General features: G+C 45.6%; 2 protein-coding genes across 5 annotated transcripts in view; one reads left to right on the plus strand and one right to left on the minus strand.

Annotated features, from left to right (window-relative positions):
* The window catches only part of FANCI (FA complementation group I), a 32,028-nt gene extending 31,446 nt beyond the window's left edge, over positions 1-582 (plus strand). For both annotated transcript variants that reach the window (XM_055002374.1, XM_055002373.1), the window contains one exon: positions 481-582. In XM_055002374.1, the coding sequence (XP_054858349.1) occupies positions 481-546 (66 nt within the window). In that variant the 3' untranslated portion in view covers positions 547-582. The remainder of the gene's footprint in view (positions 1-480) is intronic.
* POLG (DNA polymerase gamma, catalytic subunit) lies at positions 544-27,875 on the minus strand. Of its 3 annotated transcripts, none has more exons than XM_055002377.1 (23): positions 27,771-27,875; positions 26,135-26,769; positions 24,439-24,625; positions 22,747-22,914; positions 21,973-22,119; positions 21,624-21,703; positions 19,661-19,843; positions 18,496-18,644; positions 17,514-17,637; positions 16,767-16,988; positions 15,443-15,563; positions 15,097-15,162; positions 14,123-14,224; positions 12,948-13,108; positions 11,538-11,591; positions 10,707-10,824; positions 9,831-9,966; positions 8,259-8,505; positions 7,031-7,153; positions 5,367-5,535; positions 2,828-3,036; positions 1,999-2,159; positions 544-920 (listed from the first exon to the last, which is right to left on the minus strand). In XM_055002377.1, exons 2-23 carry the CDS (start codon positions 26,725-26,727, stop codon positions 856-858), a joined length of 3,585 nt encoding a protein of 1,194 aa, XP_054858352.1. In that variant the 5' UTR covers positions 26,728-26,769; positions 27,771-27,875; the 3' UTR covers positions 544-855. The 3 variants fall into 3 exon arrangements, with proteins under 3 accessions (XP_054858352.1, XP_054858351.1, XP_054858350.1); XM_055002376.1 differs by having other exon boundaries at positions 26,135-26,884; XM_055002375.1 differs by lacking the exon at positions 27,771-27,875 and adding an exon at positions 27,339-27,737 and having other exon boundaries at positions 26,135-26,884.

A 27,875-nucleotide genomic window follows, 5' to 3' on the forward strand; every position in this document is an offset into this window, starting at 1 on the left:
CTTTCTTATATACTTTGCAACCATTCATGGTTCCTGTCCCCACCCACATGAAATTGTAATTCAATCCAGGAGGAGAAAGATCTTATGGTGGTGGGAGGCAAGAATAAGGCTTGCTCACCAATTCCTCTATACAGCTGATTTTCAAAATTTCTGAACTTAAAGAACTGTTTTTTGGATGCTACATAATGGTAAGGTTGTTCTTTACACCCAGAAATTCTCAAATTCATCCCCCACAACTTGCTCTGCTTTCCAGTTCCATGGGGCAGTTTTCTTTGGGTGCTGCATTTCAAAGCCTCTGGATTTATGAGAACAGCCTTTCTGTTTCTCATTTTAGTGGGCACAATACCAATTATTAAAACCTGAAACTTGGAAATTCAGACTTCTAGGGAAATTGTCTTGCAGAACTGGGTGTAAGTGAGAAACAATCTCTGTTTGTGCCAGGACTTTACTACATTTAGCCTTTGTTCCCCCCTTTTTTAGAGCATTGCATCAGCACAGTCCAGTGACAGCCAGGAGCCCAAAAAGAAGAGAAGACGAAAAAAATAAGAATGACATATTTATGCCCAAGTGGGTTTTGTGAACAAAGACGGCCTCTCTTTAACACAAGCTATTCCGCCACCATCTTGACAGAAGATTCCCTGAATGCTGGTCTCACAGCAGCCTGCTGAAGAACTGCCTGCCTGTCTCCTGTAGGGCCCTGAGTCAGAGACTGGCCTTTGGAGCTACAGCTGGCTGCTCCCGCCACTCTCCTTACCGTTTCCTCTCCGAGCAACGAGTCAAGGCCGGGCTGCTTGAGAGAGGCCATTTCTCCTGCTCCCAGGATTCCCCAACTGAAGGCCTTTAATGTCTCATTACTTATTTTCCTTTCTCCAATGAGCCTTTGGTTATTTTCAGAAGTTGATATATATCCAGAGCATCACCTGAAAGCAAGTGCAGAGTGTGAAGAGACTTCAGATCCACTTGCCTCTCTCTCTGCCACACACTGGTCTTGTCTTTTAGTCAGGCAGAGGCTTCTGCTGTCTGCACATCTGGCACCCGTCTCTCCCTCACTAATGTGCTCTGTGTTCAGAGGCTGAGAGAGCCACTGAAGGATATTCCCACAGCCGGGACCTATTAATTGTCCTTTCCCTAAAATGCATTTTGCCTTAGTTTAAAAGGGATCCCCTGGCTGCTTAATTTAATAAAATACATAAACTGTCCCTGTGATGATTTTCTTCCAAAGCTGTCATAGTTAGAACACACACTGTTGCATCTCAGTAAATAATTAACAAGCCTTAGTTGGAAGTTGTTTAAACACCCATTAATCCACATCAATTAAAGGAGCAATTATGTCAAGTGCTGAGCATAATTGCTGCCTATGTGACAAGCTCTCCTCCTGAAGAGTTTGCAGCACTCTGGCATGCCCCTAAGCTGCAGCAAAGAATCGGCAGGGGTTGGGTGACAAGAGCACCAGCAGCAAGAGATGTGAAAGCCAGAGGTGGCCAAGAGGGCCGTGGAAGCCAAGGGGAGGCCAGATGGTGACAATTCCGCCACCACGGGCAAAGAGCAGGCTTGAGTGTTCTCTTTTGCGTGTTCCCTCTTCCCCTGAATGCAAATTTGCCAAGCAATAGAAGATTCACCATCTTTAAATGTGGTTTAATTTACTAGTGGGTGGGTGGGGGAAGCCCATACATCCAAAGAGTTGTAGGATCTCTCCCTTAGTCTATGTCTTCTTTTAATGACATTGCTTTGGTGATAAATAATTGTTCTGTCTTGGGGCCGGGGAAGACAGTCATTGGGTGGATATAACTTCTAGACAGGCTTTAAGAGGGCAGGGTAACTGTAAGTTCCTGTTAGTTTTTGCCTGAAAATGTGCAATAAAAATGTCTTAACAGGGCAACTGGAATGCTTTGCGTTCTCTCTCGCGCGCGCACACAGGGCAGAACAGAAATCCTGGACTAGTTGTGTAGAGAAGAGGGGTTCTAGCTCATCAAGGGTAAAAGAACAGTAGGCACTCACCCTGGGGGATGCCGTATCTCCGTTCCATTCCAGTTGGGTTGGAGGGAGTGATGCAGTCCATAGTAACCTCTTTCCTTAAGCACTGATCGATATCCACAGCACTGAAAAAGGCCACTGACTGAGGCAGGTCTTGCAGACCCAACTTATAGGCAAACATGCACCTGAAAGCAAACAAAGGGGAACATACATACTTGGTCGTTTTAAGCGTTCTCCTCCTTCCACAGGACAGGTGGCAGATGCCAGTCTATCAACTGCAGGTCCAACCCCCCACTCTGACAAATGACAGGCATCAAGCACATTACGTGCATAAACTTTTGCCATATTGCTGAGTGAGAAACTTGTGGAGAAAGATTTCCTTTGTCCTCTAAACTCCTGAATTTTCCAAATACGTATTTTACCAGTTAAGAGGCTAGATAATTGGGGGGCAAGTGCACGTGATTGGTATACTTTGTTCTCATGACAAAATATAGGCACACTAGGCATCACATTTGTATTCCAGCTCTGAAGCCATGTTTGGCCCTGGAAATAAGTGTTTTCTTTGCTGACACAACAAAGAAGCGGCTCTAAGCAAGCAAGCTCTGAAGCGTAAGGGCCATTTCCTGCCCCTGGGATTTCAAATTATTTGTATTTATTTCAGCAGCAGCAGAATGCATGCAAGGAGTTCATACAGCAAGGCCATTCAAACTCTTTCCACCCATGCAAGCTGCTGCCACTGGATGCCGCTCAAGCTGCCACCAACTTGGGCAAAGTGTCTCATTCTTGTTCTGATCGTTCCATGACTTCCCACCCCCAAACATACGCCTCAAAGAGGAGCCTGCCAAACGCTTACCGCGTGAGGAGGTTGGTGATCTGCAGGGCTAGAGCTGCCCGGTAGCGGTCTTCACTCTGGACCAGGTAGCGCACTTCATCGTGAATGCTGATGCAGAAGCGGCCGTTGATGCTGAACTCCTCACACAGCCATTTCATGGCCACGAGCATCAGGTGCAGGTAATCCACAGCGGAGCTCTGCACCACCCAGTTTATTCTGCTGGTGACAAACTACAACAAAGCAAATGGGAGTCAGACTGCCAAAGAAGACTTCCCTTTACAAAAGACAAGCAAGGAGACTCGTGCTGGAACGTATTACGGCCAAGGTTTCCTTGCTGGGCAACAAGATCAGCACCTAACAGACTTGCAGTATAACGTGAGAGCTGGTATTTAGGGAGTCAGCAAATGAATTTTCTGCTCGTTTTTTAGTTAAGCACGTTAAGATAAATGGGGAGGACACAAATTCAAAACAAAATAGGTTCCAGTAAAGACTATGGTCATCAAGCATCTATACTTACGGCTCCTGTATCGAGGAGTCAAGGCTGCACCTTTGTGGGTATTGCAGACCAAAAGCCATCATTTTCTGGACATTTGTATGTATTTCAGATAGAAATAAGGGTTTGCCGAATCCAAAGGAAGTGAGGGGAAGGAAAAGATACACTTTGCCCACTTATGAGGGGCCTGAACCAATGATGACGTTTGCACCATGACAGGGTGTTATGAGTTGGGGCATTAAAATACTTGGGGGGGGGACCCCTGCCCCCCCACAGCCACATACCACTGTCCTTCCAATTTACTGGCCTGCCAGTGCTTGGCGCTATTTACAGCTAGCCACCTCCAGTACCCTCACCTCTGTCTTGGTAAAACCTAGTTGGCACCTTTCCCACCCTTAATACCAAAGAAGAAAACAGAGATTGAACACAACAAGAGAAAGGTTTATTTTACAGTGCAGGGAAAGTAAAGTGGGGGATATTCAGGACCTTTATACAAATGTAACCTACTTAGCGAGAGAGAGAGATTGATTCTTAATAGTATATATTGTCTCAGAGTAGAGAGAACACCAGTAACTGCTAGACTGCTTTGGACTTTAAGAGCTCTTTTCCCACAGGTTTCCTGACCTTTTAAATTCTTTACTTTAGCCTTTTAAAACTCACACATCACTGCCTTGCCCCATAGCTTCCAAATAAGCTTGGAAGACTGTTTGAGAAGCATCAGCCAGTGTGTGGCACACTAGGCAACCACACGGAACAGCCCACTTCCTCCTGAAGTGACAAGAGACAGAACAGAATCCCTAACCTGTCTAAGGAACCTCAAACCTCTCTGGCTCAAATATCAGTTAAATGGCTCCTTTCCCCTCAGCTCCTCCGCCCTCCTTGATTACCATTGGTAGATTTCCCTGTCGAGCCACCAAAGTACAAAGGGGATTGGCAGATGTGGAACAGAAGACAGACTTGGCTCTGTCGGTCACACCACTTTCAAGGCTTTGCTCTCAGATAAGGCACAGAGTGTAAATCACTCCACAGAGCAACTGCGTCTAGGTTGGGCACTAAACAATAGCCGGTGTGATTGTTACTAAAGGATTTGTTCATCAAGAGCACTCCTGCGAAAGGTGGGGGGGGCGGAATACGTGACCTTGGCAGAGGTGCATGGGACGATGTTTCGGCTTCTAAGATTCACAAAATGGCAAGAGCAGAACACAGCAAAAAGCCAAAGGGGTGTGGGGCTTCTATTACAGACACAAACCACTTCATACACACAGGACATACAGCTGCTCAGAGCTTCAGGCAACTGAGATTTTCACTGCTCATAGACCTCACACACTGGGAAAGCAAGAGTAGGGGGAGGCAACTGGGTGGCAAGAAAACTGGATCCATCAACGCAAGCAGCACAAGTTACTCTCGTCTGTCATTTTCACAAGCGTAATGCCTACATCAGCGATTTGTTTCATAAATGGGAGGGGGGGATCAGACTACTTTTGTATAAATTTTTCCCACTTGATTGCCTGTAGGCGATTTCTACTAACTGCAGCCATGTTAGGATGCAGCTCATAGCCTCCTAGATGAAGAGATTGTAGGGCAGACTGCCAAACATCTCACCCAAAGATGCAGCCTAACATGCTGATTCTGGCTTTCCTTATCATTACAGATCTGAGGGAAGGGATCACTCCACAACTGCAGGTCTTTTGCCTTCTCTTTCCCAAAGAGACTGCACTACAAAATGCTGAATGCAGTGCACCCAGGGACACAGAATAGCATCACTATGCACTGTACAGGCAGAATACAAGAGGTCCTCGCTTTGAAGCAGAGTTTCAACTTGAGCTGTTCCTTACAGGCAGCCAGAGAAAGGGCCCAGGAAAAATTCACACAGAGCTTTTTATTACAGGCTGCTGTCCATCAGACTGCAAGGGCGTCTCTCACTTCCAAATACTGGCGATTCAGTAAAAAGGCACTCACAAAGCAGGCTGACAACCACTCACAAAACAGTGATTGGGGATGGGGCGGGGGGGATCAACAACTTCTAAGGAAACGATGAAATTCAACCTCAATAAGGTTCTCTCTCACCTCGCCCTTGACAGCGGCCGGCTCCAAGGCTCTGCTGATGTGGCAGCCCAACACTGGGGTGCAAGGCGATTCCGACATGGCGATGCTTTCCAGTTTGTTGAACATTTCGGACTCTGTCCCATTGGCCCACAGTCGCTGGCGCACCACGTCCCACTTTTTCTTTCTAGACCTGCAACATTTGTTCGATAGTAGAGACTGCTGTCAAATCATAGCTGACTTATGGCAATGCCGAGAGGGGTTTCCATGGCAAGAGACTAATAGAGGAGGTTTGCCATCGCCTGCATCTGCAACTGTGATCTTCACTGGAGGTCTCCCATCCAATTTCTAATCAAGGCTGACTCTGCTTAGTACCCGAAATCAGGCTTGCCTGGGCTAGCCAGGTCAGGGCGCAACATTTGTTTACTGAAGACATTTTCAGCCCACCTTCTCCTAAAAAGAGCTTAGGGCACTATTATGAGACCGAACATCAGCCACAAGATTCAGCACTAACTTCTATAATGTTCCTGATTTAAAAGTTCAGAGGCTGTCTAGGGCTCTGAATGCAGCTAGACAATTAAACACTTCTTTAATTACATTGATACACATTTCCACAGTTTTTAATTCTATCTCCATTACATATATAATTACGTTTTAACACCTGGCAGAACCAACACTTCGTAGTCATGGAGCTCATTCTATTTGCTTCCTAGAATTGTCAAGAGGATTAAGGAGAATGGTAAACTTACCATAAACGGAGAGGCGTAAGAATTACTAAGGCAATTTTTGGAGATGTGATTGTAGATCGTAAAAAAGGTTCTTCAGTTAGTTTGTTTTAAAAAGATTATTAGTCTTATTTTTTTTAAAGAGAACCCAGTAATAATAGGCTCAATCCAATGGTTGTGCAAGCAAAGGTCACTCATGCTTCTCTTCCCTTGCAACCCCCATAAAGGCACTATTGGGCATCAGAGGACCCCACACCCCCCCCGCCCCCCCTTTATGCTGAATTCAAAGAGCATGAGTCAAACCGGATGGATATCTGGCAGGAGATCCAGTCTAGGAGCCAATGCAAAGCTCCAGGTTAAGAGCACTGTTTGTAGCTGAGAAGGGCAGGCAGGAGGTGCCAATCACTGTTCTCTGCATACCTCTCACCCCACATGTTCTGTCCCTGGACAGAACCCCCAACACACCTGCCTCATCTCTGCTACAAATCATACCCTCTTTCCACTCCTTTGTAGATGGTTCGTGGCAACCTGGATTCCTAGATCAGGGGCTGCTGCACCAAACATCTAGTTTGGCCCACAAGATTCAAGTTATCTCCTTCAGGCGAAAGAGGGGGTCTGCTACTGCAATAGTCAGTTTTGAAGCCATGTCTGAAAAGCAAGGGAAAAGGCTGCAGCCCAAGCTATGGATATGCCACACCAGAAGAGGGGAAAGCATAGAGGACAGTTTCCTGAGATAAAGCCTGGTAAGCGTCAGAAATCAATGGTGACCAATTAAGATTTCAGCACTCACGAGGGACAGAGCTGCCATTCAATGAAGCCTATTGCCACTTCCAGTGATAAAGAGAATTAAACAAAAAATTGTGACCTTGGCACAGGGACTCTTAGAGCACCCAACAGACAGAGCCCTAACTATAGGCTCAAGCATGATCTGCCTGCAACCAAAAGCTTTCTTCCCTCCCTCACCTTTTCCCTGCTTCTCTGTGTATCTGCCGCACATCCTGCAAGGACACGGAACCGTCGGCTGCCCGTTCCACGGGGATGCCCAGCTCTTTCACCAGCCATTCTCCATCCTCAGACAGGAGGCAGCTACATGAAAAGGAGGAGGAGAAGGAAGTCAGAAGGCACACAAGAAGTGATGCAAGTTCAACACCTGGCAGGGCCACGGACACAGCAGCTCCAGTGTGATTCAGGACACAAGATGGCTCTCAGAGCAACTGAGTGCGGTTCAATGAGGTGCCCAGAGAGCAACAGCTCCAAGCAATCCACCCTGGGCATCAGTACTAACACACGGTTTAGCCTATACATTACACGCTCTGAAGTTTGAGAGGACTCCCTGAATTCTCTATCAATATAGAACTAGAACTTTGACCGGGGCCAAAAGGCAGGCCAGTCACCCCCTCAGGCCAGGTCCCACAGAGTTAGAAAATGCCTGTACACAGTGGCGGAGCTGAGACAGAGACCCTTCTCTTCCTTGTCTGATGTGCCTGCTACAGAACAAGGAGGGATCATTTGGGTAGACAACGCTTTCGCCAGGAGTACCCCGGAAACACTGGAGTCAGCCTTGCGGATTCTGTTCCTTGATCCATGAAGCAGATGGTAGCTGACTGCACATGTGCCTTCTATTCAGGCTAAGTCTCAACAGCAGATCACCAGATTCAATCACTGCTATCTCCAGTTACAGGCCTGAGATGGCTCCTACCTCCACCCTCACTAAGCTGAGATGCCAAGCAACACTGACTTTCAGTACCACCACTGGGCTTTCCAACTTTCATCTCTGGACCAGCCACGTACCTTTCCATCTTGGCTTTTGAAAAATTTGAAAAAAGGAAAAAAGAAAAAAGTTAAAGACGACACGTTATTTTGAGTCTTTAAAGACTTTTCCTGCTGCACTGCCGTCACACCCTCAGGTCCTCTTGCAGAGGACTCTTGTTTCTGTGTATTATGAATGATAAGATTGCTGAAAAATGTTGAAAAATGATATGAGAAATATGTAATATGATGTAATCATGTATTATTGTTAAAATCACTTGAAAAGATTTATAAACTGTTGCACTATAGTATTGTAGAACTTTTCTTCCCAATGGTCTTTTGACCACCTTTATTTAGTGACCCTAGTTATGTTCAGCAGCCCACACAACACTGCCACACAGCAGGAACATGACAATCTATGGCTTCCAACTGGTTTCCTCACCGCCTGATCCCCTTTGTGCTGGCATACATCTGGCGTGCCTTCTCACTGGCCTGCTGCTGTGTCAGGCGATGGTTGAACTGCATGAGGAGGCGCTCAGCAAAAGGCTGCCCTGCCCCATAGATCCGCCCGTAGTTGAACACTTTGGCATGCTCCCGACTGATGCCAACGGTGGAAGCCGTCTTACTGTGCAGGTCTGTGCCATTGCTCTTCTTCCCCTGAAGGGTCATCCAGCCAAAGGCGGTGCAGCCTGTGATGGGAAGAGGAAGGGTTCATTCAATCCAAAAGCAAGTTTTTAGGAGGCACCTCAGGGCACAGCAGGACCAAGTAGATTCCAAACAAAGGACAGAACCGGATGCTTTCAGGGAATTTCAGCTTTCCATTTTAAAAAGGCAAACATTTGCCTACAAGTATGTGAAGAGCATACAGTGAGCAGCCACAACGGTGGCAAAAGAAATTTCAACTGACAAAGGAGGCAGAGACTTGCTTAGCTCCCAGCCTCTCCCCACAGCCTGAATAATAAACCATGAAATGCTGAAACACCAGGTTCCATCATTCACGCAGAGCCTATGCTTCAGTTTATCCTTGTGTAGAACTGGGGCACCTTCACGCTCGACTGTAATTTTGGGCATACAGTGCACAAACAGCCCTCCTGGACTGACTCAGACACGAGAGTTCCAAGACTCCCCCCCCCCCCTTTACCCCCGAGCCCCTGCCAAGCAGCGGAAGTCTTCCCTGCGCTTCCCAGTCTAGTTATGCTCTGATCAGAACTCTGATAAACTAAAGAGGAACTGGTTCAGGAAAGACACTTCTTGACACAACGTGTTTTATGGAACTCAGTACCCACAGGATGTCGGGATGCTTCAAACAGAAGCAGGCACACATAGGGAGGGCAGGATCTATCAATAGTTAGTTAGAGCTAAACAAGCTGGAGGCCCAGAAAGAATCACTGAGGAAGCAGGGAGATCAACTTTAGGGAAATCCCCCACCCAAATCTCCTCTAAGACATTTTAAGCTCTCACTTTATAAACCATTTTTTCATCTCGTAACTCCTAGTCCCTTATATTCTTACATTCCAAGAGGCCATTTTTCATCAAGGTGTAAGGGGAAGGGTTTCCCCTTCTTTTAAAAAAATTACACATTAATTTTGAGCATCCATAATGAGTCTCCAACGTCTGTAGAAACTCCTAACAAGAAGGACTTAAGGATAACCAGGGTTTGGGCGGGATCGTGCCCATAGCAATGCTATGTCAGAGGAGGTGGAAGCATCCCCAAAACTGTATTAATTGTACTTTCTGCATAAGCTACCTTGGGATGCTCTGGATCAAAAGGTGGGATAGAAATCATATGAAGAAATAATCACGTCTAAAGGTTGACTATCTAATTTTCTTTTTTTGCCTATGTAGGAAATTCCCAAGTACACAGACACTTAGCCTGTGGATGGCCCTGTTTTCCTTCCCTACCGACATTCACTTGATTATCAAGTCTGCAGTTAGGAGGAGCAACAGCAGAGGCTTTATGGACCAAGACAGCATCAGTTCCAAACACTGAAGACATGGAGGCGAAGGCACTCACCGTGTATGCCAGCAAAATGAGCTTCTCCCAAGACAGCTGCTATCCAAAGCTCCTGGGAATCCACGTCAGCTCCAACCAAGTGGTAGGCAGGAGGGGCCTGGACCATGGCCTTCAGCTCACTGCCCACCCGGTCAGCCTGCAAGAAATGGAGGACAACGCTGTCACCATGTCCCTGGCTAAGCTAATTGCTATGTAGTCTGCCTCCTCCTTGCCAGACTACGGAGTGATTCTGCAAACAGCACATCGCAAGGACACATACACAGCTTCACCAGAAATGCTGAAATCTTGTTAAGGAGGAAAACAGCACATCTACAAAAGGCTGCTGACTCAACTGACTGTACGAGTATTGAACCTGGTGCATTACAGAGCACCAAGTGATATTTGCCTACCCAGAAGGTGTGTAATCTACATTACATTGTTAGAGGGGAAATGGGGAGAGATCAGAGACACTTAATGGGGGGGGGGGGGGAGAGGTCATGGCATGAGACATGAAAACACACCGGAGTGAGCCCAAGATGGTTCAGAGCCACTCAAACATTAAACTCTGGCCTCTATATTTGCTACCACGTAGATCTAAGGCAAAGTGCTGTGGCCAATCCCATCTCCAGGCCACACATTACTTTTCTTCTGAAACAAGTGGGCACCCTCCTTCCTTTCCCCGTCTTGGGTTCTTGGCTCAGCCTATCCTGAAGAGAAAGCCAAACACTCCCTGGACTGGAAAATCATCTCTGACAGTTACATCCTGCTCTATACCCAACTCTCATACCTGAGAATTCCATTTACTTGGAATTCAAGGGAATTCTGCACTTCTTCTAGGTCTCATCACTAACGCATTTTAGCCCCAACCAAAGCTTTTGGCAAGAAGCAGATACCTACTCGGGCATTGCTGGCCGTCAGCCAGGTGGGCTCCACAGCCCGGCGAGTGATGGTCCCAGCAGTCACCACCTGAGGCAGAATGGCCCCGTAGCTGTTCTCCTCATCGTAGTCGGGATGCCTGGAAGAGGGTGAGGATGAGCCCCTTCAAAAGCACAACAAGCAGCACAGCAGCCACTCGATAGGGACAACCGAGGCTGTTGCTGGAATGACACAGTGCTGGAGGGGGGTGGGCAGAGGGTCTAAAGGTTCTTTGAGGAGTAGCTCAGCATCTGTGCATTAAAATTTACACACACACACCCAGCCCTGCCATCAGACGTCTGTTAATCTGCCTCAATGAAATGTGCTTGGAATACAATAATCTCGTGGCAATTCTTGAGAAATGGCATATTTTTGATTTTTAAAAACTATAACATTTTAAGCTTCAGGCTTTACTTACGAATTTCTATACTGCCTTACCACTCAAGTTTCCAAGGTTTTGCAGAGACACAATGTGAAAACATGTAAGCAGAGCCTCAAACATGGTGTTCAAGGAGGAAAGATTCTGTGCTCCCCTGACGCTCTCTCTCCACCTCACCCCAAGCGCATCCCACTACCTGAACACCTTTACATGATTCAAAACATGAGATTATTTAGAAAACTTCTGTGTTGCCTCTCCAGAGACCTGCCCAGTCAAGCTACACATAAGCAGGCACAGCACTGATAACTAGTGAGATATACAGGCTTGAATAAAAATGACCACAAATACGGCTTGAAAAATCAAGAGATACGACTCAATAGATGCTGTCAAAATATGCAGTAAATTGAACCATTATGGTGACTCCATAGAGGTACCTGGTCACGGATCGAGGCAGCTCTCCTTTCTTCAGCCACACCACCATCTGTGAACTGCCAAAGGAAAAACAAAAAAAGGGAGGCATCCAACGAAATACGTCTGGAAACAAGCACGGCAGAAGAGCACCCCGTATGCTATCCCAGGAAGATCAGAGCTATGCTCAGGTTCTCAGAAAATTGAAGACTTGGAGTTGGGGGAGGGAGGGAGGGGGGGAGGGAGGGAAAGCTTCTCTCGCTTTGCACTGGAGTTTGAAGGAAGTAGGAAACAGGGGTTTCCTCCCTCTGCTCAGAACGCTCGAGCCATTTCTTGCCCTTTTTGTCTCCCAGCACGAATGATACGAGACCCCTTCTCTCCACTGACCCATCTATACTGGGCAGTAGAGTTGGGGGATTGTTTTTTGAAACAGGACATTTTGGAGAATGTTGAAATCCACTCTTATATAATATTTTCTGTTTGGGAAGGAGTAAATACAGTGCAATCCTAAGAAGAGTTACTCCAGTCTAAGCTTACTGAAGTCAATGGAGTAACTCTGCTTAGGATTTAGTCATTAGTCACCCAAAATGCTTTCTAAGAACAATATAGTATGAAGATATTTATGCAAGGCAATCTGTGATATCAAGAATTATTCCTATGTATACCTGAAGATGTAACATTTCTTGAGGACGTTTAGTGTGAAAATGCCGCTAAGGAGGTCCACAGTTAATATGACACGGTACTGTGCGGCAATAATACACTATAAAACTTTACAAATTAAAAAATGTTAGCTTTAAAACTCATTATGCTAGCTCTTAATAATGTGACACTATGCAGACTGTTTCTAAGTCCAAATCTTTTGTTTTTCTACACAATGTATGGTTTCTATTGTCAACTTTTATGTTTTTCTACTTCACAGCAATATAGGCTTAAGTAAGATAGAACGCTGCAGTTTTCACTTCTCTATAGTATTCAATATACCTGCAGTTTAGTTTTACCCAAACTAAGGCATTTACATTTTTTAATTTTCCAAATACAATTATGATGCTAGCAAGTTTATGAATGATGCATTTTATGTCTTTAAAGAAAAAAATAAGTTTCTTTAAAAAATAAATTTTGCAGATTTCCTCCAAATTTCTATGGTTTCAACATTTCCAGAAAATTTACATCTCTAATGACAACAATAAATAATTGTTCACTCTCCCACCTGCTGTTCGGCAAGCAGTTCCACAAAAAAGTGAATAGTGTCACACCAGACAAGTGAACTGAACAAGTTAATGGCAGAAAATATGCATCAGTCGAGCTTTTTGACTGCAGAATTGGAATCCTCTCAGTGCAGAGTGGAGGACTGAGGATTACAGCCATGTACAGCAATCGGCAGGGAATATCTGGCAGCAAAACAGATCTGCAGCTGAACAGTAGGGCACCCAAACTACCTGATTCGCTTATGAGCATTCCTCCAGAAGGAGACCTTCTTGTTGATTTCCAGAGCTCGTGTCCCATCGGAGCCCCTGGTGCCAGGTTGCAGGGTTCCATCCTCCATCTTGGACAAGAAATCCTTGGCAAACGGACTTCCAACATTGTTGGCATTCCCGTCCTTTTAACAGCAGGGAAAAGGAGTGAGCTCGGACTCGGAACAGGAGCGCCAAAATAGCCAATGTCATGAGAATATCCCTTCCTGTTTGCAGATTTACAAACACGTCTTGTCACCACTGGTCGTTCTGCAAGCGAAGGGGGTTCTGTCCAGTTACCTTCAGGAACTGCAGAAATCCCTGCCTTCAAGTGTCCTGGCCAACTAGTGCTGAGGGCGACGGGACGGGCAAACAGCAAGCAGCTGCATTTGCATTTTATAATATTTTTAGTAAAATCTGGTAACATAACTTAGTTACTTAAGTTCAAACTACAAGACTCCCTCGAAAAGTAAATTTCTCCCTTCCCAACATAAAATAATGTTAAGCAATGTCAGATTCCTGCAAGTTTATATTCCATTTTTAATGTTTATTTATAAATCCTCTGGATCTATAAATATATAGCATTGTTGAGCTACAGGCGGTACGTCATGGGCATTTTGCACCTTGTGCGGAAATATACCCACATTTGCCACTGAGCCTCCTGCAGCATCCTCTTCTACCTCACTCTGCTCCTTCTCCTTCTCTCCTCCCTCCCCTGCCCCCCCCCCATTCCAAGACAGTCGTGAACCACTACTGGGTCCAGCAATAGTTTGAGAACCAATGTCATAAGGTGCATCGCATAAGCACACTTGAGCTACAACACTCATGTGTCTGTTTTTCCAATACAGGAAACAAATGTTCAGCTTCCAAGGGAAGGGAACAAGGAGGCTCTCTAATCAAATGCTACGTGCTCAGGGACTTGGTTTGACACATCCACAGAACAAACATTTCCCCCTCCCCATCTTTTCCACGAGGGTGTTAAACAAAGAAGCCAATCTCATCAAAAGAATTCTCGGACAACATCTCCATATATCACAAATGCCAATCTTTGGCATACATGCTTCAACACATTTTCTGATTTTAGATCACAAAAAGCCACTGGGATTCAGTGAAATCCCACTTATGCATGAGTAATACTCATTAAAAAATACCAAGCTCACCTTGTGAGGTAGCTTAAAAAACCAACAGCCAGGAATATTGACATCATTGTAAGGACCATTGCCATGGTGATATTCAGGACTCTCTGCAGACCCCTCCTCATCCTAGAGGCAATCAATGCTGAATTAACTGGACAAGATCAAAATGTACAAAAACGAAAGACTTCAAGTGTGGGAAGCACCTAATAATCCCCTCATATAGACAGACTGTTGTAACTAAAACAAAGTCCAGGTATGTATTCCCTAAAGGGCTAAAAGCAGGACATTCTTCGCTTCCACTCCAGAGAGCCTTTATTTCCTCTACAATTATTAATACAGCAGACATGTGGCACCAACCTCCAAACATGAGAGTGGCTTCTCACAATCTTTCCTAGGACCCTTGCCGTTCCTCTCAAAATCCTGCAAAGCTGCAGCCACCAGTACCTTTGAAACTGAGGAGTTATGCCTCTTACAGTGCAATCCTAAGCAGAGTTACTTCAGCCTAAGCCCAATAAAATCAATGGGTTTAGACTGGAGCAACTCTGCTTAGGATTGATCTGTTAAGCCTGGATTCTTGAAGGGCTGCAGAAAAGGTATTTTTAAACTAGCCACTAAAATTTTTAGTTATGAGATATTGTTTTTAATTCTCTTATTGATTCTACACAAGTGTAGCTTCAGTTTTTTCTCTGCTGCTGTAAGCCACTTTGAAAACAGGCTGGGGAAGGGGTTGTAAACGTTTTACATAAACGAAAACAGCCCAGTGCTCCATCTAGAATGACAGAACTCAAGGGATGCTAGGCCACAGAACAGAATTTTGAACACGTCACAAGGGCTGCTCTTATCATGTCCTCTATGGAACTAGACCCACACTATACAGAGGGAGCCCTGTATACTCAGACTTTATCAAACACCCCGGAAGACACTCTCTACCCACAAGCTTGACCAATATGCAGTATGCACAAATGGACCCTCTTTCTCCCAGCTGAGTATGCCGATACCTTTCTCGTGGGCTTGGCTGCAGGATCTGCATCCACATCTGTCTCCAGGTGACCGAGCTCCTCAACCTAGCAAGAAGGGAAGAGACCTCTTTAACATCCGGCTCACTCTCCCTACCCATATCAACTCATATCACTGTTCACATTCCTGACCGTCTGTTCAAGACGGGCCTTCACACTAAGCTCATATGCTAGTTTTCTATGTTCGGGAAGCATTTGGGTTTTTTTGTTTTTAAACGATATCCATTCATTAAAGTCCTTCATCTGTTATCTGACGTGGCACAAAACAGTCGGACTATGTGATTCATTACCCTAACTGATGGTTAATCTCAACTCCTAAAAGTGGTACCTTTTGCCAGACAGCGCTGTTTTCTGTTAACATAAGGTCTTCATCCAGAGAGGCATCCAGTGAGTCAGGCTGCTCTTTGCCTTTCTCCTTGCAATGTTCCCGGTACAGATGCTCAATAACCCTGCAAACAGGGGGCAGGAGGAGAGTTTGTGGCCCTTTAAATCACATCTGAGCCGTTACTCACGTCCTGCCTGCAGAAATGAACTAGGAAGTTGGCCTGGCTGCTTAATTCTGAATCTGAAAAGACAGACGCTGTATTACCCGGGAGGGAGGTGTGCGCAAATGAGGCACAATCACACCTACGAGGGCAGCAACGTCCATCAAACATCTTGAGCGTCTGGCACCTAATCTAATTTGCCAGCATCAGGTCTAGAAAAATCCCTGTTGCCCAAGCACCCAGGATCAAAAAAATGCAATGTCATTGCTTAGCAACAAATAACATTTCCTTAATATTGGCAGGACTTGGTTCTCATAAACAAAAATGTTTCTCTAGCCCTGCCCAGCGTCACTGTGATGCTGCAGGCAACAGGTTACCAGGCCATGATCCCGTATTCATGCTTCAGATGAAGCTAGATCCAGATGTGCCAGAGTAATTTCTTGGGTGGGACTTCAGATGCTGCACATGCAGTCTTAGAGGAGCAGAGTCAACTACAGTCTTCTGCAGAGACCACACTATTGGTTTGTGAAATGACAGCTCCAGATGAAGGGGGTTTGAAACCCACAATATTTGAGACACAGAATGAGAGGGGAGATACGTGTCCAGAAAAACAAGTATGGATAACTGCATTTCCTTTCCTCTGATCTCTCCCCTTCCCTTAATGTTCCCCTCCCTCTACAAAAATGTAGATTGCAAGCTCCAAAGGACGGGAACTAAGGTTGGCGACAGGCCTGGAGAAAAGTTTCCTGTCCCCTTAACAGAGGCTTAACATGTGGAAATGGAAAACTGAAACTCATCCCGGCAAGGAGGTAAACAACATTGCCTGCTATTTGCTGAAGAGCCACCTAATATTAAGATAAGAAAGGGGCTAGGTGTCACCTAAGTGGAGCTCTGCCTTGCCCTCTGCAGGTACTGCTTTGAAACCCATAGTCATTGGCAATGGCAATACTGGGGTAACTGAAACAAAAAAGCTAATATTTATTATTTATATGACCCTCTATTATCTTTAACTTGGAAAAGAACTTGGAATATTAAAGGGACCAGTTTAAAAGTAGGCAACTCTAGCAGGGAATCGTTTTTCTCACTGGCATTACTCTGTAAATTGCCACAGATGAGGACAGCACAATATTAAATAAATCCTAGCTGGCTGCTACAGAAAGTTCTTACCTGAACGGGCACGCAGGTGACTGGTCACCAGGGGCATCCTCTGCTGGTCTCTCCTTTCCTGGCACCAGGTAACCCCAGCCGTACTTCTCAGAGTAGTGCAGTGGAAAACCATCCCAGGTGAGCCGCATGAGCTTTGGGGTCACTCTCATCTGCAAGCTGATGAGACTTGGGCCAGGCACCCAGCTGGGATCACTCAGTCGGGGACACAGTTTACGGTACCATCTATAGGAATCGTGGGGGGGGAGGGGGATAATGTCTTTAGTAACGGGCCTTTTTAAAGGGCCACACTATGATTATACACTAGTGATGGCACACTACATGATTTAACTGGAAAAGCAGGCAGGGTGAAGCATGATTGTGGATCAGGGCCACGGCTTCCCTCTGCTACCTCTCAAATTTGCTTTCTATCTTTTCCTCTACCAGGGCTAAAAACAGCCCACAGAAGCCAGTTTCTAAAGATCTAGGTTCACATTTCCAGCCCTACCTCAGGTTTCTATCCCTGACCTAGAGAAAGAGGCATTTTCAAAGAGCAGACAGCAGCACGGGAGTCCTGTCCATTAGGGCAGAAAGCTAATATGACATTGGAGAATTGTCACCATCTGCAAGGATGTCAAGGTTTATTCTAACTGGACTTATTTTATACTTGTGATTGTAACTTTTTTATAAAACACTTGTGAATTTGAAGTGGCTTACAGAGACTGTACATAAGTAATGGGATATGAAATCTTCCTTTCTTTCAGAACTCACCCTGGATGACCAGGCAGATGCTGAATCCTCTTTGGCTGCAAAGTAACAGTCTCCTTCAGGCGGTCCAAGCACAGCTGGCTGGCAGGGATGCTCTGTTCCTCCACTTCAGTAGGGGGACCAGGATCTGTTTTCACCAAACGACAAACCAGAAAAACATTTTTCAAGGATCTGGAAGCACTGGGAGCGCCGTGTCATTCCCTGCCTGCACTGTGCCTCGCATCAAGGGGCACAGCCCACAGAAGCCAGTTTCCCCTGCAGATCCTACAACCCAATGCAAAATTTAATACAAGCACATGGCTCTGTCTTATCTAGGCTTTCACTGACAAGGCAAGTATCTAAGGCCCATAATGGAAGAATGCAATGAAAGCATTAGAATCTGAAAACAAATTCTGCATCTTGCTGCTAGCATAAATTATACATTTCTTTTCTTCTGTGAAATCTTTGAGTTTTTAACCATCAAAAACAGCAGGTCTAGTTAGTTTATTTAGTGTATTCCCAACCTGTCTCCCCACCACCACCACCAACAACATCCATGACACTCAAGGTGGTATCCCTAGGATTCTTAGAAGGGATTCTTCCATTCAGGCACTGAAGAGATCCAGCATGGCTGAGCTTCAGCAAGGTAACTGTTATGCACCCTTCAACCACACTCTGGTTGCAGCATTTTTTAAAAAGGTTTTTTAATTCCTCAAACTTCATTTTGCTTCCCCTCTCTGAATGCATCCTTTTTCTATAGATCAGTGTAGTACAAAACAGGCCTTCACTGGCTGGTTCTCTACCTTATTTCAGGCTCCTACCACGGAGAAAATTACTGACTGTGGGTGGCAGCTGCTCTCTAGGGTCTCCAGGTCTTTCCTAATACCTAAGATTCTTTAACTGCCAAGGCCAGGGACTGAACTGGGAACCATCTACACAACACAGCACTGTGCTCTGCCACTGAGCCATGGCATCCTGCCAGCACACCCTCATGAGAGCACTTTACCTTCCTGCCACTCCAGCACAGAAGCATTTTCCACGACTTTGGGAGGTTCATCATCGCCATCTTGATTCTTCTTCCCAGTTTTTTTCTTCTTTTGCTTAAATTCTTGGAGGTCCCACTCCAGATCCCATAACCAGGGGTCATCCTTGTACCTGTGCAATACACCATAACAAACACAACATGTGGGTTATTCTGACACAGCCTTTTTATCTCCAAGAACTTTATTCAAGGTTCCAGCTGATTTCCATTAGCAATGACTTCCAGCTGTGCTCTTCCCAAATGACATTATTGGTTTGAAATTAGCTCCCAATTCTATCTAGGCACATCCAGCACGAATGACGGGGACAATTACAGCTCCTTGCTGAGCCATCTTCTCCTTGGTACAATAATATTGCCTTCCAAACATTCTCAAGTCATAATCCTCCATTTTGTTCCTTACTTTCAAGGTTCGGTGTAAAGGCAAAACACACTACAGATTTTCAGGACAGAGCAACAGGCTCAAGTCCTCACAGACTGTACAAAAAGGAGTTATTCAGGATCACATTTTTATAAAGAGAATACGCTCATAGCTAACATCAGTGAAATTTCAAGCAGTTTCCGTTGCTTTTTATAGTAGATATTATGCTGTTTTTATTGCGTTGTTCTCCATTTTTGCAATCCAGCTTTGTTGCAATGCTTTGCCCTCCAATTTATGTATGTGTTCTATTCCACTGTTGATAGTATATTACAAACAATCTATTGCACTGTTTTTAATTGAGCGATCCACTATGAGTTTCAGTGAGAAAGGCAGACTGTAAATAAAGTAAATAGCTGTAAAGTTGATAGGGGAGGGTGTGATTTGAAGCAAAGGAGTGACAGGTGGAAGGAGTATAAATCCTTCGTAACAGTCATCGTTCCCATGCAATTCACCTCCCTCAGGTGCTTTTCCCTTAAGACCAGACAAACAAGCAGCTAGAACTGTTTGGTGGAAAAAAACAACTGGGGGGACATAAAATCCCCTTTCCTGCCTATTGCTCCAGCACACACACAACCCCTCGGACTTTGCAGCTGCTCGACAGAGGCTCAGGTGCGGATCTCTATTAAACACGCAGTTCTGTTTGAAGGCAGTTTGCATAGTCACCATGCACATGCAAGGTTCTCCACCAATCACAATATTAGTGCTACCTACCTCTCCTCGTGGAGCAGCTGGCAGGCATCGTCAGCCAGGTTCATCAAGGATTTCTTCATCTCCTTTTGCAGCTCCTCATAAGTGACCTGTGCTTCATCTAGGTACCTCTCCCAGTTCTGATTGACAGGGAGGTATGAGACCCCCATTTCTAGCATTCCTGCAAATGTCACGGGATGGGGACACCTGAAGCAGAAGTTGCAAAAAAGGGCTGATTGCACAGCTGAAACTACTTGGCTAGCAACAACTGGCCTCTAATATATAGATCAAGATAGGTAGCCATGGTAGTCTGTAGCAGTAGAAAAGGGCAAGAGTCCAGTAGCACCTCTAATACTAACAAAAATTTGTGGTAGGGTATGAGCTTTCATGAGCCACAGCTCACTTCTTCAGATACATACATACCTGAAGAAGTGAGCTGAGGCTCATGAAAGCTCATACCCTACCACATATTTTCTAAGTATTAGAGGTGCTACTGGACTCTTGCTCTTTCGGACTCTGCTCTGTTAACCATAGACATTCGCCACTCTTCGCTAATACACAGTTCCTAAAAATCCACCCCACAAGGCATAATCAAAAAGAAAAATATCCAGACAGAGTCCGCATAAATATAGATAGGAACAGGCTTGATTTTCAGTGGCTGTGGTTGCCAGGGTAGGGAACAGGTCAAGCCTGCATCCTGAGGGTGGCGCTCAACAGACCACTTTATTTTCTCTTATATAAGTGGATATTTTCCAGTCATTCCCATGGAGCAAAATAATTGCTGTACCTTGAATCTCTCCTGCAGTGAAAGCAAAATCACTGCTGAAGTTTGCTGGCCCCTGGCTGGGGATGCCATAAGACTTGACCTGCACAGTATCCTCCCCTTGCTCCTTGCAATATACAAGCACCCTCACATTCGTATGACATGCCGTTAGTGCACGCTTTTTGCTGCTGTATCGTTTACTAGGATGCAACTCCCAGAATTCTTGGCTTTAATTTTACATGCCTCATTCTCAAATGCGGTCAACTGGCGATTTATTTTTCTAGCCAAGCTTTTTATCCGTAAGACCAGATAAAAGCCCAGACAAAATGAAAAAAGGGGGAAATAATTACGCAAAGGGTTTTCTCATCAAGCCGTTCTACAAAAGATGATCATAAAGTCTCTGTCTCAATGATTTACAACTGTTCATTTGAACACTGTAAGTTGGGGGGGGGGTCTTCTGTAAAGAGAAAAAAGTAGCTTGCACAACGGAAGATCAATCTCAAAGACAGGCATTTTGAAGAATGGTCACAGAGCAATAATTACAGGCACATGCAATAATTACATCACTCCCCAAACATCATGGTGCTTGGCGAGATACTGGGTCTGTTCACACATAATGCCAGTTCATGGTGTGGCACTACATTCACAAGCCTCAGCCTTGCCAAGTACCTCTTCTCCCAAGTACCACTCATTCTTCCCCTTGAATGTTCTGATTCCTTCACAGTTACGTTACACCTGAACCATGGTTTCCAATTCCGATTTGGACAACACATACAATCCATAGTCTGCGAGTTCTAATGGGCAAGAACTGGAGTGTGCAGGGGGAGGAAAGAGCATGTGAGCCCAAGACTTGCTCCAATAATGCTAAGTCATGGTTCAGTATTAACATCTCTCACTATATGTAATAGGCTCCCTGAAGAGGTGAGGGCAGGAGCCCCCCTCATGAGAAATCTCCAGAGGGCACTTTCTATGGGTATGTACAGCAGACATATTTAAAGGGAGAGAGGTATTTGAGATTTATATTCTTTTTCAGTCTTAATCTGTAATGTTTTAAGTATTACTGGCAAGCCACCTTCAGCCAGGAGGAAAAGCAGGGTCCAAATATTTAAAATAAATACATATAATAATACCCAGGTGAGATTTTTCCCCTTTGCGGCTCTCAAGAGCAACAAGTAAGTTCCGGCACTGTTGGTGTCTCGATATGGCTGTACCCCGTCATCTCACCTTTTTATGAAGAGTGGAAGTTGCTCCTGGAATACCTCATGCGTAGCTTGGACATCGAGGGCACAATATGTCATCAGGTCCTTTGAGAAAAGGAGAAGTATGAGAAGATACATTTTAAGGCAGCTCCTCCTAAAACCTTCATATCCAGGCACTGTTAGTCAAACTGTTCCAGCATTTTCTCCTCTGACTGGCAGCAGCTTCCAGATCATACACAGCAGTCCTCCCAAGCCCTGTTATTCAAGATCTTTCTTTGATGGGAAATCGCACAGACTGAACCTGAGACATATATACAAAGACCATGTTGAGCCACTTCCTTTAAAAGATCTTGTCCAATAGATTCTCTCCTTACCTGGAAATTGTTTCTGATGTCATTCATGCTTCCCTTCACAAAGAGTTCTCGGGCCTCTTTCTCCAATGTCTGGCCCCCTACATAGAGGGCATGAACATCTACTAGGTTGTTGATGCTGCTAATGTTCACCCAGTCCCAGGAGGCAATCTGCAAAGTGATGAGATATCAAGAGAATGGGAAACTACAGATTTTTTTAAAATCCTTATTTCTTACCTGTTCTTCTCTCCCATCTGGAATTTTACCAGCTCCCCCTTCTTTCCTGCTGTGTCACTTTGGAGCACTTCTGCCAGAAGAATCTCTTTCCCCATCTATCTACATGAGCAAGTCTAGAACGAGTCTCAGGCTTGCAGGTTCTCTCCCCTCCCCTTCTGCCCCTGCCTTGCAGGCTGCCTCCAAACAGGAAGGGAGACAAGGAGATCAGAGTTTTCTGCGATAACTCAATTGGCAAACTAGGGTCTGAAGGTGCCACCCAAAGTTTCCAAAATAATACAAAGATCTACAAAGCCCAATTAGAAGGAAAGCAGAATGAGCATACAAACTTCAAGCCACATACACTCCAAGCCACAATCCTATTTTTGAACCTGCTTCAACAACTGGAAAAAAGAAAAAAAAACTATTTTTGCCTTCAGTCTTGGCTCACTGCTGGAAAACCATCGACTTCTGTCTAGCACTGTTCCTATTCAAGCCATGAACTAGAGGAGGCGCATTGAGGGTCACACCCAGTGAATGACTTCAAGAGTTTGCATGCAGCTCCCCCCTGCTTCTCCAGCTCACCACAGGACCATCAGTTTTGCTGCGCGTCTTCTTGATGTGTTCCTGCACTTGCTGCAGCCCTTTCCTCTTGCCGTGCTTCGCTGCCATCCAAAGGCTGCGTTGGAATCCTGACAATCCCGAGATGGCCATGTGCATGCTCAGGGTGTCCAGGAAACGCATGCGAGAGCCCTGAAATGTACAGTCATTTTGAAAAGGGACAGTAGCATTGCCACTCTACAAATTCACTAATGCGAAGAACCGTAAGTAGCAAGACAAAAAGTGGGCCGTGACTCTCAAAAGCTCACACTGAAATTAGTCTTTAAGGTGCCACTGGGCTTTTATTTTGCTATAACATGCTAATATGGCTACCACTTTATAAAGAGAGAAAACAACAGAGAAGCAGCATGGAGAATTAAAAGGTATTTTAGGCAAGCCCATGTGCAGAGACTGTCAAACAGCCCTATGTGTTAGCTTCAAGATGCAGTTCTGCTTTTTAATTGCTCCTGATGCTCATTGTTATTTGGTTGTTTTCAGACTCGGTTGAGATTATTTTATATTCTTATTGTTGCGGTATTACTGACTGGATTGTTGTGTTACCTGCAGGTGCTATGTTTTGTCTATTTGTAAGTTCCTTCCAGGGAGAACAGAGGCAGAAAAAATGTTTTAATTAAACTCTACATCTAGCTCAGCATCCCATCCATCAACAGGAGCCAGGTCGATGCTTCAGGAAGGACCACTGAGTGTGCATAACGGAAGCATTCATAACTTACCCTTTATCAAATTAAGTTCTTGTGAAGTGGCTGAGGCTCAAAACTGCATCCTGTCATCTTTTCATTACCCAAGCTACCTCTCCTCCTCTACAAAGTAGGGGGAGGAATGGGGAGAGGAAGAAGCAGAGCAATATGGGAAAGGATAGTTGACTAGGTCATCAGCTGCCAGGGCCAACAGGTCAGCAAAAGGGCTGCTTCTGTTGGTGGACGTCTTTACCATCAGCCAGCCCTGGAGGTCCACTTTCAACTCCTTCTGGCCCCTCCTACTGCAGCTGCATCATCAGTTGTCACCCACACACCCATATATATCCCTTGTTATTTTGTACTGAACAGGTACTGCATTGAATTTCAATTGTTGTAAGCCAATTTGGAGAGCTGAAAGGGGGGATACAAATATCAAAAGTAAAGAACCCCAAAAGGTGCATAACTCTTCCCTCCCCTCCCATTTTCCCCTTGCAGCTCCATCCCTCCCCGCTTGTTTCCCACAAGGCTCCTGGGTCCACTGAAAAGATGGGCCTGGAACCTTTGCTCAAGAAAAGAGGAGTGTGGCGGGGTCAGCAGCTCTCCTGCAAACCACCCCCTCCCAACAGCACACTGCAGAGAAGAGGCCAGAAGCCAGGGTTTTAGGACAAGAGGCAACACCTGTAATTCCCCCTCCAGACAAACGTGAAAGAAAGCTGCTTTGTCTGTAGCATCAACAAAAAGCAGGCACACAGACTTTGTAAACAAAAGTTTAGCTATCAGCAGTAGGGACAATGTATTGGGCAGTGCCTGTTAAAAGGAACTGGGCCTTTTATCTGCATTTTCCCCTACTGACACCGACATAAATCCTTTATATAACAAGCACTTATTTGTATATTGTACCTTTTTGCTGACGGTTGTTCACCAAGCCTTACAGTAATGAAAATAAATACATGTCCATCTCAAGGTCAGGCGGTCTCACCTGAATCAGGTACTGTTCTCTGATGTGTGCCCGGTCAAAGGAGATGTTGTGACCCACCACGAGCTTCTCCCGCCAGTCCTGCTTCGGGAAGTTGCTGCCCGATTCCAGAGGGATAAGGTCAGCCAGAGTCAGCTGGTTGGACCAACTGTATCTCTGCTCTAGCAGCCGCTTGCTGCACCATGAGTACCTGCAAAGCAAAAGCATCAGCCTTTCATTATTTGCAGTGGAGAGCGGACTAAAGTGTCCTGGCCAGCCTACAAAGGAACTGCACCACAGTCATGTTAAATGTGGAGCTTGCTGGTGCCACTGCGCACAGGCCCTGCCATTTTAGCCTTCATGTTTTAAGGGTGTGCGCCTGAAATTTGCAAACGAGAAAATTCCACTGAATTCAGTGGAAGGTCTTTCTAAGCAAATATGTCAAGGATTCTGCTGTTCTCTTCTGTGTGATCCTGATGAGAAATTCATCAGACCACCAAACCTCTTTCTGGCCAATTACAGATGCATACTTAGAAGAAGTCACGTTCATATGAATGGCTAACCATACAGAGAACCCAGGCACATTAGTAGCTAAAATGCTACTAGGACAGCAAGGAAAGAAGCAGTCCCAAACACACCGAGGAGACAAATATTGAAGATTTCTAAAAATGAAACATAAAATACTGCACACCTATAGTCCAAGACCAAATTGTGACATCTGATTCCTAAGCAGTTGACAAAAAGAGGAAAAGCAGCCTTTATCAGATACAATACAGGCTCATCCTTCTCTATCTGAACATGTATGCAAAGTGTGTGTGGGTTATCAGTGTGAAATAGTAGTTATAGTGTCAGACTAAAATCTGGGAGACTCAGGTTTGAATCCCCACTCTGTCATGAAGCTTGCTTGTTTACCCTGGGCCGCTTGCACACATTCAGTCTAACCTACATCACAGCGTTGGTGTAAAGATGAAATGGAAGAGAAGAAAACAATGCTTTGAGTCCCCCTTGGAGTAAAAGTTAGGATATATATAAGTGAAGAAAATTATTTAATTGATTTTATTTACTTCATTTATAGTCCATCTTTCTTGCTCAGGCTCACGGCAAATTGCGCAATGGGCAGAAAACACAGCATAAAACATTGGATAACAATGTAGCCGGAAAACAATGAAGATAAACAAGCAAACACGAAGGAAAACTGGTCTTAGGCATGACTTAAATGCAGAAAGTAGTAAGTAAGTATAATGAACTCTTTTTCTACAAGCCCCACAAACAGCCATGCACCGCGCACACTGATGCCTCAGCAACCTATTTACCAGACTGAGTTCTGTGGATCAGTACAGACAGCTCAGTGTAAACAAGGGAAAGCCACACATAATGATACATCAAGTGTGTGTTAGGGGTTCTGATGACCACTCTTCTGGTTTGGCGCAACAGCTCAGGAAATTCCTAGGTGGGAACCTCTCTCTTCCCACTGGTGTGCTGCAATCAAAAAGAATTCAGGAAGAAGAGACAGCAAGATAGTGCCATAAGGCCCTAAAATGCGAACTGACTGGAGCTTGAAAAAGATTGTGGCCTACTGCAAGCCAAAAAGCGTAACAGGGCGGCTGAGGAAGGATTATGGGGCTGAGGGGGAAAGGATGAAGAAGGGCATTGGTCACATTATCACTTGTAGGCATAAGAATTCTGTCCCATCCCTGCACCAAAGTTATCTCTATCTTACCAGGCACTTGGGGAAACAGCCACTGCAAGTGTGGGGCAATGCCCTTCTTCCACGCATACCTCCACATCAAATACCATTGCCCGCTCATCAGGGAACTCCACCATTTTCTTCTCCCCGTCAGGTCCGTATCGTGTCCACCCAACTTCCCAAGCCCACTCTTGAGGCATGGGGGAGAGCGTACTCTCAAGAAGCTCTTCGGCAGCCTCCAAATATGGGAGGCTCTGCTTCTGCGCCAAAATACAGAAGTGTTCATCTATGTTGGCCCCGTACATGTGGGGCAGCTGCAGCTCCACATCTGGAACAGTGGAGGTCTCTTTTCCCCACAGGTCATGCTTCTTCAAGTGTTCCACGCTTTTCTGGACATCTTCATCTGAGTAATGCACCTGAGCACCTCGAAAAATCTGTTCATGAAGACCCTTGGAGAGCATCTGGATCCCAAGGGGGTTCATGCGCTGCTGGCCCGATGCTGTGCAGGTATCCTGCGCCACCTCTGCCTGTAGCAGGTGGCTGCCAGAGGAACCTGAGGACCATCTCAGGGCTGTCCGTGATGTAAACAGACCTGCCAGTGTCGTCCTCCATGCCAAGTGTTTCATCTTCAACAGGCATAGGGGTTCGACTTTCTTGCTAGCTCCAATCTGTCAGGAAGCAAATAGTGTGTAACAGAGCTGGTGTTCAGTGTGCTATCCTCTCATGCCTCAAAACAGCGGATGCTCCTTCTCTCATTCAGTTCAAGACCTAGGACTAGAGCCTCTGAAATACATAAATACTTATCTGTTGCCACTTGCCTCCTTGAAATGCAGACTTTTTCCTTATAAAGGCTTAACACTGAAGAAAAGCTTTTCAGGTTTCTAAGTATGAGTATTCTAGCATTGGGTCTGGAATACTAGACCCAATGAGTATTCTAGCAGTGGGTCTAGAATACTCTAGGAATTCATTTGCACATAAGTGAATTCCTAGAGTTCAGTAAAGCTCCCTCCCCCAGAGACAAAACTGCTTCCTGCCCCTTCTACTGAGAAACTAATGCTTACTTCTCCCACCCCAAGAAATCAGGCTTGGACATACAGTCTCTCCCCAACCCTAACTGACTGCTCTTCTTTGTTTTCCCTCCCCCAAGAAACTAACCACTGCTACCCTCCCTACCCAACTGAAACCAGGCTATCCATACAAAACTAGCAGTAGGTAAGAGGCAAGAGTCCAATAGTACCTATAAGACTAACAAAAGATGTGGTAGGGTGTAAGCTTTCGTGAGTCACAACTCACTTCTTCAGATACAAAACTAGGCTGTCCATACAAAAAAACACACCCCTCGCTCTATTTGCCTATTATTCCAACCCTTCAATAAATTAATCCTTTCCCCCAATTGGGTGCCCCCCCCCCACCGGGTGTCAACAAACTGCTTCCCCTCAAAAAACCTGACTGCTTTTCCCCTCTACCAAAAGTGGCTAATTTAATGGCTTCCCCTCTGTCTCCAGGCCCCCCTTCAGCCGCTGCTCGCTTGCTTTCCTCCTCCCGCAATTCCCCCGACCAGGGTGCCTGCAGGCGCCCTTCAGCCACTCTGCCCCCTTCAGAGGCCTGACGGGGCTCCCTCCCTCAACGGCCTCAACCGCCACGCTCCCCCTCCGCCGCTCCGTCGAACCTTCTCCGGCCTAGGCTGCAATGAGCTCGTCCGACGCGGGGGTGAACGAAGAGGCGCGCCTCGGAAAAGCTTCCCTCATCGCGCCCTGGAGGCCTCAGCCTGTAA

Source organism: Eublepharis macularius, chromosome 18 (genome assembly GCF_028583425.1).
Source record: "Eublepharis macularius isolate TG4126 chromosome 18, MPM_Emac_v1.0, whole genome shotgun sequence".
NCBI classification, from domain to species: Eukaryota; Metazoa; Chordata; class Lepidosauria; order Squamata; family Eublepharidae; genus Eublepharis; species Eublepharis macularius.

Bases quoted from the DNA above. Each gene is read 5' to 3' on its own strand.
- POLG (XM_055002377.1), bottom strand. From the start codon at position 26,727: ATGAAACACTTGGCATGGAGGACGACACTGGCAGGTCTGTTTACATCA. The intron at 19,844-21,623 runs GTGAGATGACGG...CTTCTGCTTCAG, and splicing joins CTTCCACTCTTCATAAAAAG to GTGTCCCCATCCCGTGACAT. The intron at 921-1,998 runs GTGAGTGCCTAC...ACTTGCTTTCAG, and splicing joins GAGATACGGCATCCCCCAGG to GTGATGCTCTGGATATATAT.